General features: G+C 37.7%; 1 protein-coding gene across 7 annotated transcripts in view; it reads right to left on the bottom strand.

The window, feature by feature from the left end:
• Positions 1-6,014: 6,014 nt before the first annotated feature.
• RALYL (RALY RNA binding protein like) overlaps positions 6,015-14,980 on the bottom strand; it is a 370,535-nt gene continuing 361,569 nt past the window's right edge. For all 7 annotated transcript variants that reach the window (XM_071421354.1, XM_071421357.1, XM_071421350.1 and 4 more), the window contains one exon: positions 6,015-9,129. In XM_071421354.1, coding sequence (XP_071277455.1) covers positions 9,095-9,129 — 35 coding nt within the window. In that variant the 3' untranslated portion in view covers positions 6,015-9,094. The remainder of the gene's footprint in view (positions 9,130-14,980) is intronic.

Genomic DNA, 14,980 nt, shown 5'->3' with positions numbered 1-14,980 from the left:
CTAGGTTTTCACCCAGTGGCATTTTGGTGACAGGATAGCCTCTCACTCTGCCTTTCAACAGCTCTAATGTCCTTCCTAATGCACATACTTCTGTATTGTGTTCCTTGGGACAAACATTGGTTCCTTGGAAACATCTTGCTGGTCTCTCCCTCTGGGTCTTCTTTTTGTTCATCTTTCTCCAGTGCCCTTCAGTCACTGCCATTTGCTATTTCCTTCCCTGAAGCCTGTCATCTTGGGATTCATCTGACAATGGATGTCAGGAATATTTCTCTTCTGTGGGAATGGCTGGGATCAGTGCTTACTCAATCCCACTCTTCTTGTAGCTCTTTATCCAGCAGCTCATTACACAGCACAGACAGCTCAGAGATGGAATAGACAGGATCAGCTCCCCTAAGAGCTCCTCCACCACCTAAGAGACCTTGAGTCTACAACTACAGACTCCCTGATGCAGGTCTGCAGAATTTTCTGAGATAGCCCTTTCTTATTCTTTCCAGCTGAAACTGTTCCTCTTGGTGTGAATTAAGTGCTCAATGGCTATGAATGAATGTTCATCCTGAGCAGGATGGGAGGAAGCAAGCTGAGCATGACTTCAGCAGCCACAGGACTCTACTTGGATAAAAGGTTCCTGCTTCAATAAGTGATCATGATGAGAATATTTTAAATATAGACAAGAGATTCTTGTGATGGAGAATATACATAACATGGGTGCTAGCTACGTGCTGATTCTGGCACTCTCCTTATGCACCTTCGGCATTTTTTTAATGTAGACTTGATGTATGTCACTTTACAATAACATGGAAACACAGCATCACAGAATTTCTGAGGAACAAAGGGACCTCTGGAGATCCTCCTGTCCAGCTGTGGTGTGTGGAGCTGAGGCACATCTCCATCAGTAGATGCAGAGAAAGTCTTGGCCCTACTTGGAATTGTGGACAGGCTGAAAAACCTGAGCTGGCAGCACGTGTGCTCATGCAAGCCAACAATAAGTTCGGTAGGAGTTCGGTTTATCTGCTGGAGGGCAGGAAGGCTCTACAGAGAGATTTTTACAGACTGGATCAATGTTCTGAGGACAACTGCATGACGTTTGATAAGGTAAAGTGCCAACTCCTGTTCTTGGGCTACAACAACTCCCTGCATTGATACAGGGAGGGGAAGAGTAGCTGGAAAGCTGCTCAGCAGAAAGGGAGATGGGAGTGCTGGTCAAAGCAGCTGAACACAAGCCAGCATGTACCCAGGTGGCCAAGAAGGCCAATGGCATCCTGGCCTGTGTCAAAAAAAGCGGCCAGCAGGACTAGGGAAGTGATTGTCCTGCTACACTTGGCACTGGTGAGACCACATCTCAAGTGCTATGTCCAGTTCTGGGCCCCTCACTTCCAAAAAGACACTGAAGTGCTGGAGCATGCTCAGAGAAGGGCAACAGAGTTGGTGAAGGGTCCTATAAGGAGTAACTGAGGTGACTGGGGTTATTTAGGTGGCACCTCATTGCTCTCTACAACCACCTTAATGGAGATTGTAGTGAGATAGGGGTTGGTCTGTTCTGCTTTATCAAAAGAGGAAATGACTTAAAGTTCACCAGGGGAGGTTCAGATTAGATATTAGGAAAAAGAAAATCTCTGGAAGAGTGGTCAGACATTGCAGTAAGTTGCCCAGGGAGGTGGTGGGGCCTTATCTCTGAAAGTGTTCAAGAGGCACCTGGATGTGGCACTTGGGGATACACGTGTGATTATGATGGTGCTGTGCTGACACTGGACAGATGATCTTTCCAACCTTGTTAATTCTGTGATTTTATAGGCTCCAGTTTTAGATTCATTGGCTCAGATCTTTACTAGCTTGTGTGTCTCCCTCATACTCTCTTGTGAATGTTATTCTGTGTAAATGTGCCTAATCTTTCAGCCAGGTGCTTTGGAGATTTTTATGTATTAAAGCATACAGTGTTGCCTAAATTAAAAGAGAAAATGTACTAAAATTAATAGTTCAGTAATTTTTCTATTTTTTTAAACCAAAAATATCTGAAAAAATATTGAAGTAGAAATATTTTTTCTGAGAGGCAACATGCTACAGTAGCATGATCTTTGCTCAATTGTAGTGATTCATGGTAAGTAAAACCTATACTTTTCAATCAAAAATGTGAGCATAACTTTCTCAGCATCCCTGCAAACCAGTCCTCAATGGGGTGCATTCTTAATTTTATGAATTTCTGTATTTGCTGCTGAATGCTTTTCTAAATTTTCACCTTCATTGCTATGGAAACCACTAAAATCTGATTATCATTGCTGAAGGCACCACCTTAGCTTGAAGAGATTAAATAATTTTGCTTTTGCACAATATTTGCTCAAAAACCCGGTTAACACGGTCAACTTAGAATCACCCCTACTGGGGAATTTGCTGGAAAGGAAAATGTGATCTAAGATTTAAACTCCAGTACTCTGCTGATTGTTCACAGCAGTGAAAATTTATACCCAGCTTGATGTGAAATATTTAGTTTAAGAATTTTGCCCATAAGGAAACACAAAGATATGATGAACTGTAACATCAGTGTCTTTCAACTTGTAATGATTTTACTAGGCCAGAGTCCTATGTAGTTTTACTAGGCCAGGGTCCTCTGAGCTTCTTGCTGTTACCAATAGAGAATAGGAGAAGTCTGTGAGAGCTAAATGACCTCTCCATGTCCTACATTCCTTCTCTGTAGCTAAGAAATAATTCAAACTTCTTCTGTGACTACTTGAGGCTTGATGATGAAAAACAGTCTCTACAACCATATTTAAAGAGGAGCTCATAAACTCTCTGAGAGTTTTAGTCCTCTGAGCTCAATCTCTTGCAACTTCAGCCCTCAAGGCATTAGCCCTGAACATAGAGATGGGATGTTCTCCATTTTCAGGTCCATGGGTTGTGTGTAGGTGCGCACATACACATTTGGTCATGATCTTCATTCCTGGGAGGAAACCACTTAACTGCTTTTGTCCTCTCTGAAAAATCTCATAGTTTAACATATGAGACCACATAAGGGAGGGTTAAGGTGTTGGGAAGAGTTTGAATTTGTCCCCTGTAAATACATCTTTGAAAAGTGCTATCTGAGGAAGCTGCTGGAAATCTGGCATCTGCTTGGATTATTCACTCCCTTGAGTAAGCAGGAGCAGCAGATGTGTTCTCTTTGTAGCTCTGCACTGAATGGAATTTCACAGAGCTTCTCTTGAACCTCAAGTTTACATCTGATGGCAAATTCAGCAATGTAATTTGTCTACATGGATGCCCATATACAATTCCATGGATGCTGATTTTTGTTATTTTTCTTGTTGCTGTTATTAATTGTCCGCTTCCATCATGTTATCTTGTGACATCACTTGAATCATCCAAGTTCAGTGTAGAACAAATTGATCAAAATGAGACCCTTAAAAACTGGTAGCACTTCTGGATTACTGTTTCCCCACCATGTTAGTTTACCAAAAAAATAACTCAGAATTTACAATTCACTTACAAATGATCCTCGTGTAATTGCAGAAGAATCCAAATTTCAAAGGTCACTCATCCTTGAAATCAGTACAATTGATTTTTTTTATAGCTTGCTGTCAAAAAACATATTTATGTTTCTGAGACAGGTTCTGATAAACTTTCTCTCTGAAGCACTATTAAATGATAGTGCTCAATGAATAGATTTGCAAAACACAATTTCATACACTGGTACTTTGATTACAGGTAATGCAGCATGTCATCACAAACATGGTAAAACTCCTGACATCTATCACTGAAAGCTGTCTTGTATAGAACTAAGAAAATTTTCAATGTTGATTTGCTTGAGATCACATATTAGATAAAAATGTGTCCTCTTTTTAGTGTAGATTACTGATGGAGACCAGAATACAAAACACTGTCAGGTTGGAAAAATAAAAAGGAAAGAACAAAAAAAAAAATCTAGATATTAGGAAGAAGTTCTTTAATGTGAGGGTGGTGAGACAGTGGGACAGGTTTCACAGAGAAGTTGTGGATGTCTCATCCCTGAAAGTGCTCAAGGTCAGCTTGGATGGTCTTATGAAAAGTCTGCCCAGGGCAGGGGGCTTGGAACTGGGTGATCATTAAGGTCCCTTCCAACCAAAACCATTCCATGTTTCTGTGATCTATAGCTTTTCTATCAATGGAAGCATAGATTTACAATTAATGTGACTACTCAGGTAAACAGAAATTTATGAAATCTCTCCCTTGCCTTGTGGATTAAACACCAAGGCCAAAATTCTGAAGAAGGGGTAAATGTTTAATGTGATTGACTACTTATTGCTAAGTGTTGAATTCTCACTAAATTTGACCAAAAGCACATGCAAATTTTGAGGCTTACCCCTTGAAAGAATCATCAAATCATGGCATGCTGTCAGATGTGAAAATAAATAAGTGTATAGGGGAGGTTTCTTCAAATATAAAATGAGTACAAGTGCAAAACATCCCCTCAGTCATTCTGAGATAAAATCCTTTCAATGCTCATTCAGATCTCAGCACCAGATTTAAGCTGCAGCCTTGCCATGCTGTAAATCTTCTGTTCCTCCACCATGTTCCACTGTGGTCCTGCTGCAGCAGCAATACTATCAGCAGCAGTATAATTTCTTCTTTCTTTAAATAATTTGCTAAATGCTTCTGTAACTACTCATAGAATGAACACTGACCGCAGCTTCTGCTTAAGAATCCAGTTGGAATAGACACTGAAGGTACTTATTTAATGACTGTCCACAGGGATGAGTTTGATTCTTATTTTACACAACTTTAGTTGTCTCTAGTTCTAGTAATTATCTAAAGCACAAAGCAATGGAGGATATTTTCCCACATGTGCATAGCTACATACCATGGATACATTCACATATGGTAATACACCAGTAGAGTGGTTATGCAAAGTTTTTTCTCCATTACCTTAGGCTAAGTCATGTAGCCACGACAGTATCAGAAAGATTTAAATGTAACCTTTAGAAATATTTTTGTTTGGTAAGTGGGATTTATATGGAATGGATGCTCTGCAAACTAGTTTTTGTTAAAATAAAGTGTGATACTTGCAGATTAATTCTGTTTGCACAAATGTAGAACAAAGGTCTTTCTTTGAGGGGTTAATCAGGAAAAAGTACTTATTACAGCAGCCACAAAACTTCAAGCAATTTTTGTTTCAAATGGGTTATTATCCCACCACCCAAAACCCAGCAACTATGTATTCCCTGTAGCACTCAGTATTTTCTCTAAGCAGTCTCTCAGAGGACTTTCTTACCAGTGTTCCAGAGCTGATTCTTGTAAGGGCATGGATTGTAAACACAGGGCTCTAACTGCTGTACACAAGTGCCTTTATTTTCTCTTTCTCTTTCATTCTCGTGGCCAGAACATTTCATTGCTGAGAAATGCTCAGAGCTACTGTACTAACTTGTGAAGTTTTGCTGGTTTTACCTTGTATTTCAAAACAGTCTTGCTTCCCAACAATACCAATATAATTTAAAATCATTCTCATAGACTTGGTGGACCAATTTTCTTTAGCTTGCCTGCAAGCAACACCTTGTGAATGGAATAGGGAACTATGAATGCAAAATGAATTTGGATACTGAGCAGAAAATGATAATTATTTTTGGCATGGTTTTCATAAATTATGTTCATACTGCTTTTGTGATACGTGAAACACAGAAGCTTCCAAGATTAAGAAAAAGCATTTCTTAAATTCAATGAAATATCCCCACTGTGCTCCCTCTTTCTCACTCCACTGAAGAATTCCCTCTTTTCAGGAAGTCCGTCACATTTCTTGTCAGTCATTTTTTAATACAGTACTGGAGCTTAAATTTATCAAAATATTAAAATGATAGCAGGTTTAACATTTTTATACATTTTACTGAAGTTTAGTACTTAATATTATGAATGCCTCCTTCTGTTTGGTCTGCTTTGAAAGTTTGTGAAGGATGGTTGTACTACCATTTAATGCCATTTTTCCATGAGAGAAATACATTTTTCCTGGAAAGTGTCATAGAGTCACATTTTAAGAGAAGAAATTGCAAAACTGAATTAGTGCATAAATCAGAGAAAATATTTATTTACAGACATGTAAAAATTATGTTACAACATTTTAAAGAAAACTGTAATGAACCATCAATCTGCTCTAATGGGCAAACTCTGAATGTTTCAAATCTAAATTGCAGTGGCACCAATTAAAAATAGGACTGCTAACAAGATTATAGTTATCTACATAGTTTAAGTAGAGTGATTTTTCAGAACTAAAAATGGATCTACAGAGAAAACTAATAGGAACTGTAACAATATGTATAACAAGGGTTTACAAAAGTAAAAATATTTTTTCTTGATCCAAACTTTAAAGCTTTTTAGTAAACATTTTCCATTCATGCAGCTGCCCATGTTTGAAACAAATATCTGAAATACACAGAGCATATATATCTGTGTAGAAAATGAACTGGTTTGATTCAGGACTGTCTGTAAAGGATTTTATGACTGTTGGCTGTCCAAACTGATTGACAAGATCTTTTATGTTTCCTATTCCTCTGTATTGCAAGGGATGAGCAATGTCGAAAAATCCCACAACTGACAAAACTTATGTCAAACAAGTAACAGGTGATGGCAAACAACACCGAGCATACTGCAAACATGGACAGCAGAGAACAAGCAAGCTCTGTTGAAGCTACCAGCATCCTCTGGAGTGATTTTAAGCAAACATGCCATTGAGAAACCTTACTAGTAATAGGCTGCATGGGGTAACAATCTTCTGGCTTGCAAATGAAATAGTGCCTCATGGTGTCATCAGAGATGACTTTTGTGTTCAAAATATATTCAGGACCTAAGCTGTGGTGTGAAACAGTGTCAACATTATGATTGTGCAATCATTTGTGTGAGTTTATGCTGTAAGGTTAATGACTGTAAAGAATGTGTAAAAATCTCAGAGTGCTTTCTGGGAGTGTTAGCTCATTTGGAATGGAAGTGGTGAAGAGACAATATACCTAGATGTTTCTCATATCTAGTTTATTAACACCAATATCAGAACTGATCTCCTTGGATGATTTTCTGCATCTTTTAAGTCAGCCAACAGTTTATGTGATTTAAATGCCCCTTGAGCTGCTGAAGTTTGGAGTTCCTTATTTTTTAGCTGTCAGCTGGAGACAGAAATCCCAAAATGGCAATTCTGTTTGCATTTTTACAGTTAAAAATGTTCATAACCTATATTAAGAGATAGAAAATGGAGAAGTATTTCACCCTCTGATTTGATCTAACATTTCACTTGCAAGGAATAATATTTTTTTCCTGCACTTTTCTTGGAGAGTCAGCCCTGATAAACTCTGAAGCTGCAGTTCTTTATGCTCAGGTGTAGCTACTTATACTAGTCTTTCCTTATTTAAGGAGCTGGGTACTACTCAGCACTTATGTAAACCATGTAACTCCACATACAATAGACAAGCTAAATATAAGGTACACAAATGTAACTGAGAGTGCAATGTCACATAGCTACCTAGTGAAAAAAATTCTTACTCAGTAATAGGCAATTAAAATGTATACTTTGCTTCCAAATTTTTGAAAAATATCAGTCCTTCTTTGTTGATGATCCCCATGCCAGAAACTTGACCAGAGACCTTGAGCTCCCACCAGCTTACACCCACACTACTTGAGGTTAACCTGTCATCTCAGAAACTGCTTTTTAAAACAGAAATTTAAAGTTAGATCTTTTTAAAAGTCTCTGTGGTACCTTTTGTTTTCTCTTGTTTTCAGCCTACAGAGAATGTTTGAAAGGGCAAGGCAAGAGTTCATTTTTGTAGTGCTGGATGATCTGAAATACTAAGTACCCCAGTCATGGAGCTCAGTGATCAGGGCTTAATGCTGCAGACAGGGTCTGTGCTCCATTTGACTGTGTAAGATACTTCCTAAATTAATGTCTCTCCCTCTTGGGAGGCTGTAGATAATAAATAATTTATTGACCCTGCAATCACTTTAAAGACATGTCTCTTTCTATATGAGTACCATTCACATAAAGATGTGGATGAATAAATACGTATTCCTTGTTTCATGTCATCTGCAATGTTAAAGAGGTCTGACTTTGGGATGGTGAACAAGTTGGTACTTTTCTAGGGGAAGAAGTCCTTGTGCCTGTATGCTTTTTTTACCTTTAATGTCTCAGTAACACAAGAGAAATAATGCATCCATTCTGTTTAAAAGGAAATATGATTTATTATAAAATTCTATACTGAGATTCCCCCCACATCTGTAATAATTAATTATTCCAACTTCAGGCTTTTAGGAGGGCCTTAGGAGTTTGTGGGTGGAAAGACTACTGCCAGAAAAGAACCCAAAAAGTAATCAGTAGGCTAACTCAGGCTGTCAGATATTGGCAGGCTATAAGTAATTTTTCTGGCTAGACAGGAGGCTGACTGACTTTCCATATGGTAGCAACAAACTGCCTTTAAAGATTTGCAAGAACAGCTGTAACAACTGTCTGATGAATGGCATCACAGAGAGGGCTTATCTGAAGAAGAGGATTTACAGGAGGATGCAATTTACAGTTTATCAAGGATTGCTCTCTTATTTTGACAGGTTCACTTTTTAGAAGCTATTCTATTACCAAATTTAATTATTTCCAATGACAAATAAATTGAATAAAATAATGGGAAATACCATACAATGCATTTAATTGTGGCACTGATAAAAATGGTCTTGTTTGAACTAAGCGGTAAACAAAGAAGTGCAATATCACCTGACTCTAAATATGGTAAAACAGTAAACGTGCTAATCATAAAAATAGCTTTTAGAAATATACATTTGTATACAGTGTTTTCCACACCTGTTAAATACGTCCTTCATATTATTATGATACAGTACATTGGCCTTTAAGACATCAAAATTAAAAAAATAATACCAATAATTAGCCAGAGAAAACCACATTTACAATCTAAACCATAAAAATCTGACAATTGTACAGCTTAGAACATATAAGAAATGGAGTTTCTAATATTTGAACAATAATGTCCATTTTAATAAGTAAATTGAATTTCATACAAATTGAGTCAAAGTTGTTGTCAGCCAGTAAGAAACTGCAGTTCACAATTTTCTGTGGGGAAGTCAGAGTTTCTCTTCACAGCCTTCAGGGGGTTCACACATGACATTTCATCACTTGATCTGTAGAAACTGAGAATGAAATGTTGGCTTTAGTATGAAAGCATAGAATTTCTTCCAGGAGAACCTCAAAAAGAAACCAAGACAGCTGGAAAAGAGCCAAAGGGAAAAGAGCCAAGAGGACTATGACTTGACTTTTTTCACAAATCAAGCAAATATCAATGTCTATAATGCTTTCCCACCTTAAACCATCGAAGGTTAAAACAAGAATAGTGCTCCTGCAGCAGTGGGCAGTCAGGACTGTGCAACAGTCTTGAGTTGACTGTACGGCCCAAAATAATAACAGTAAATCAAACTAGAGCTATTGAAGCTGAAGTATAGCTCCCCTCAATAATGCTACGCAAACAACTCCTGAATAATTTCTATTTTAGCAGCAGGAAATAGAATAATGTATCTTGGCGGCTTTGCAATGAAGTGCTTTATTTGCATAATAGCATTCAATCTAAATAAATTGCATGTAGAATTCTTTGCTTCAGTCCCATCATGCTATTTATATACCTTACTCCATTTCCATTGGCTGTGTGCTTTCAGCAATGCCTAGGGTTACCAGATTGATGGATTTTTCCTCAGTAGCTTCCCTTTTACTTTGCCTATTTTGCTACTGTTTTTGTGTACCTGCCAAAGGATATAACTAAATATCCTTTGGTATCTTTTGTTGCTTTATCAGCCACATTGTGAAAATGCAAAAGTCCAGTGTTAGCCAACACTTTAAAGGTTGGTTCTTCCAGCAGAGGCTGGAGGCAGGTTGCATCTAAATATCTGAGTCCTGCTATGTGACCCATTAATGCTAGCAGCTCCAAGTAGGCATTGAGTGATGCTGCAGAAAAGCATAATGCACACCAGCTCCACCTACCCACAGGAAAACTGACAACACTTTCCTAATTGCATCTGTTTGGAAAACTGACAGTAGAGAATGTTAGCAGAAGTAGATGGTTTCTTTTTTTTGAAGTGAAATTTTCAACCCAAGTTTAAAAAAATGTTGACAGGAAAAATATTTAAATATTTTCAGCCAATCTTTTCTGCACTCTCTCTTTTTTTTTTTTTTTTTTTTTTTTTTTGTGGGGGGTGGAGTCTATCTTGCTTTATAACTAAAAAAGGAAACAGCTGATGAAACCTGGTGCACTTCTGATCAAGGGCTGAAAAGCTTCCAGATGTTCTTTTCAGCCAATTTCCACCTCCTTCAATGAAAAAAAAAAATCTGTTAAAATTTCTATTTACTGAAAACCATGTTTTCCAGAAACATCCAAGTCACTGCAGGACAGGGCTCCTGACCTTTGAAGAAGTCAGGCATCAGATTTCTCCTTCACTGCAAAGAGAGCACCAGATCTGTGGTTGTGGTCTTCACAGGTAACCAGGATTAGGGAGAAAAGCTCATGTGAGAGATCCCAGAATTTTCTTCTTTAAGTTAAATCATCCAGAAACTATTATTCTCTACTTGCACAGAGAAAAATCTTCATCTCTCATGTTTTAGGTCTGATCCCTAGAGAGAGTAGCTATAATAAAAAAGACCTTTAAATTCTTCCCTTAGGTCTGAGAGAGGCTTAATGGTTTTTAACTAGTTATTCATCTTAGAAGGAGTAAAAAAAAAAAATAAATCCCACTGTACATCCTATTAGCTCCAAAGAGAGTTACTCTTTTCCAGTCTTTTTTTCAACTATGCTTTGCCATTCCCTTATGCCATTATAAGAAGCAACAATTATGAATGCAATAAGAGGCAGAGGCAGATTTTCAAGTTATTTATCAAAGCTTTTTTCCCTTGCCATAAACCTTTCAGGCCTTTACCTGTCACAGCACTAAAGAGCTTCATTAGGTTACTATTGTGAAACATTAATATTGCTAACCATCTGGACCCAAGTCACCAATGCTGCTTTGCTGTTGGTTGGAAACAGTGACAAAAATTTAGCAACTCCACCAGTCGAAAATATTCCTGTGTTCTTCCTTCAGTACATGGGTTTCTTATTTCCCTCTCACTAGAAATAATGGTAAAGTCTGAGAGGAAACATTAAAATCTAAAAGAGCCAAACTTTTATTTTCCCTGTAATGACAAGAATTCAGGGCTATGATTAATATAGAGCAATTCAATGCTAATTTCATCCCATTTCTTTCTTCTGAATAGTATGCCATTTATCATCTGCCTTTATGGCAGTGCTGATGATATTAAAAAACCCTTATGATGACTAGTGGGCTTTTTAAATTTTTTTTCATTTCTTTCCCTTTATATATAAAAACATCTCCTGACACAACAAGGATGAACTGAATTACATTTAAGCCAGTAATAAGGCTTTCATTTGATGCAGTTCTAACAGAAAACCACTTTAGAAAGTGTGATTTGAACATAATGCATTTTAAGAATTGAATAATTCAACTGAGCATATAGACTTGGCATCCGTAGACAATATCAAAGAAATTCTATATGCTGTCCTAATTGCTATCATAATCTCTGAAAGAAAGATGGAGAGAGTTTATGGAATATTTATTGGTTCATTTTCCATCTGAAATTATTTCTGCTGCTTTTTTCCCTATCTGAATTGCTTTTTGAGCATGAGGTATTGGAAACACTCTTCTTAGGCATAACACTGTATTTCAGTCTTCCAAAAATGCTATTGCCACTGTTGTTATAGTTCTAGTATAATCCTTCTGGCATTTTTGCCAAATTCAAATTCTACTAGATTAAATTAATTTTAACTATACACAGTGTATATAACATGGGAAAGCCAAAATTAAATAGTTTCCTTCTCATAGGGTTTATGGTCAGAGAATTCTGGGTAAATGTGCAGGAATAAATCTTACTGTATGAGAGGGTAAATTCAGCACATGTTTTTGGGAGGGAGCATTAGGAATGTGCTATGACTAAATGACACAAAAGGTGTACATGATTAACATCTTATCTTGTTAAGAAAATGCTTAAAGAAAAGTTCCACAGAATATAGTTGTTACAGACTTCACCATACAGTTTACCCCACAACAAGATATAAGAGCATCCAAAATACAGACAAATGAAAGACATTCATCTGAAAAAATGCATCTGTTTTTAAAAATTCCTTTCCTCTGAATGGATTTTACAATCAAATAATCTTAGAAACTCTCAGAAAATGCAGCTACAAAGAGGATGGATAGATGATGGTTCGTATATACATGTGAACTTGAAACCCAAAGCCTCAAGTATCCTTCCTCTTATTCTTCTGTCTCTTTTTCTTTGCCAGACAAACCCATTCTCAGGACTGGAATTCTCATTTTAATAATTGTAATGGAGGCATCTGAAGCTACTGCTGACCACTGCTTGGTAAAATTGCACATCAATCTTTTGCAGGCTCCTCTTGAGTAGGAGATGATGCTTGACAACTTTCTAGGTTTCTGCTGGTGTCTGACTATGCTTTGATAGAAGGCTATGTGACTGCCATACATCACTTTCTGCAAAACAACAGCAAGCTCCATTAAAATGCAGCAGGTACACTGTCCTTTCACTCCCAACGCTGGCCCTCATACTTGTGCTACCTCAAACTGCAATTGTAGCACAACTGCTTTCATTACATCTGATGTTCATTCCTAATACTGTTATCTGTACAACTGAGAGTTCTGAATCCAAGTCTAGAGATGCTGCTCTTATGTCCTCGAGGATAGCATACTCTGTTTCATCTTTAATAATTTCTTTTCATTATGAAATGCACTTTCTGGACAGCCAAAGAGGTGAAAAATGGAATCTGCTGCAGAGCAGGCATTAAAAAAAAGGGCAGAACAAACACAAAAAATAGCCAAAACTTAGTTAGCCATTATTGATCTAGATATTTATGTAAAATGAGAAAAATCATAATGCAGTACAGAAAGTAGTAAAGCAAATTGCCATTCTGTTTATTATCTATGTCTAACTCAAGGCAATATCCTCCTTTTCTCTTAAGCAGGCACTCAGACTGAATGCAAAACACTGTAATTTATATTTGTAAGGTACCATGGGGACATGCACATTTGTTGGCTTTTACACAGCATCCTTCATCATCAGTGGGAAGCCAAGAAGAACAAGCAGAGCTTACCAAGGAACAGTGAATTTGTTTTAGCTATCACGTTGACTTCACATCTGTGTTCATTTGAGGTATACCTTGCACTTTGTCCCTTGATTTAAAGCAACAAATCTCTAACTCAGTAACAGTCATAGAGGTGGTTTAGTTTAATGCCCCCATATGAAATGTAAATGCTCAGTTCAGTATGTGTGAGCAGGGGAACATGAATGTGTATTACACTTTTGCTGCTTTCAGCTGGAACCCTTGCAAAACATGAAAAACAAAATGATGGCAGTAATGCAAGATTTTTTGTAATGAACTAGTGATAGAATATTCTCTGCATTTAATAAATAGAGTGATTGTACAGTTTGATAAATATTAATAAAAGATAAATAAAAGAATGACTTGCACCTTCTTTAAACCCTTCTTCAATTGATGAAACCTAATCATAATGTTTTTGACTCTGCCAATCACACTTTAATTGCTAAAAATATTACAGAATTGTTTTTCTGTTCAGTGAACAGCTTAATTGCTTTGAAGTGCTAGTATTTATGTGAGTACTTGTGAGAATGATTGTTTTAGTCATCAGTGAAAACAAACTTCTATCTTCCCTCTATTAAAATGCTCTGTTTCACTTGTTCGTCCAATAAAAATCAGCAGGAAGAATAAGATAGCCCTATCAGATACTGATTTCTCCCCTAGACCATCATATCTTTGCTTTCTAAGAGTCCAGGCAGAATTGTGACAAATGCTTTTGGTTGTAGTGGTGGAGACAGGATCCAATATTTGGAGAGTGCTAGTGAGGACACACTGCAGTTGAGATGATGGTGAGGTGTGAGACTGAAGGAATGACTTTGGGAATAGTGTCACCATGGTCATTTGAGAGCTTGAGTGGGGCCATGAAGGAAAGAAGTGGATCTTTCCACTTTATTTAGGCTGTGTGTTTTTCTCCTGTTAGACTGCTTTTGCAGCAAAATCTTCCTCTGCAAGGTCCTTTATAGCAGTAGGAAAAGACTTAGGGACTAGTAGCACAGTTTTTGGTGACAGTGGGAAGGATCTGAAGCTGGAGGTGTGGATCCTTCAGAGTGGATCTTCTGCAGAGTGTGGGGTAGGCCAGGATCTCCAAGCAGATGTGGAAGAGGTTGGATGGTGGGGAGGTGGTGCTTTAGCAGAACTCGCTGCCCTGAAGTCTTTACCAGAATTTTACCAGATCTTTACCAGAATATTTACCGCATTGCTACACCATGGTGAAACTGTTCCCACCAAACTCCCATTCCTGTTCTCTCTTGGCTGATAAAGCCAATCCAAATACAGTAATGCATCACTCCCTTATGCTGTCCACAGAGTTCCCTCAGCCCATACCTATGTGCCTTGAGGGACACTCAACACCTTATTGGGATCTAGTGCCAAATAAAGTAGAGAAAAAATGTTACACCTTTGTTTATCCCTGCATATGAGTGGCTATTCATAGCAAATTCCCAGGGGTGTGGCTCTCATTGGAGACCCTTGGGTGTTTTCTCTTTTTTGGGACGGTGCCTACTCCATGAGAAGCAAGTCCAACTGGGTCCTATCATGATTCATGATAAGAACTCTACTTTATCATCCTGAATGCTACAGAGGAGATGCTTTTAAGTTACAGGGTGGTGTAAAAAAGCTGTAGACTAAAATTCCTACTGAATTAATCTCTAATTAATGTGAGGAGTAGGAATTCTGTAGTGTGAGATTTGGTGGTCCAATTAGTATTAATGGTCATGGCAAAAGTTCCTGTCCTACTAATGTCAAGGATGCAGTTTTGAACACACAGTTTAATGCATAAAGGAACTACTAAAACTTGTACTCTGAGGCCATTTAACATGTCTACATTTTAA

The sequence above is a fragment of the Agelaius tricolor genome, unplaced genomic scaffold (assembly GCF_023055355.1).
Source record: "Agelaius tricolor isolate 1412-34295 unplaced genomic scaffold, bAgeTri1.0.p SCAF_2, whole genome shotgun sequence".
NCBI classification, from domain to species: Eukaryota; Metazoa; Chordata; class Aves; order Passeriformes; family Icteridae; genus Agelaius; species Agelaius tricolor.
Note: the sequence above shows the minus strand (reverse complement) of the source record. Positions and strands in the feature narration are given on the sequence as shown.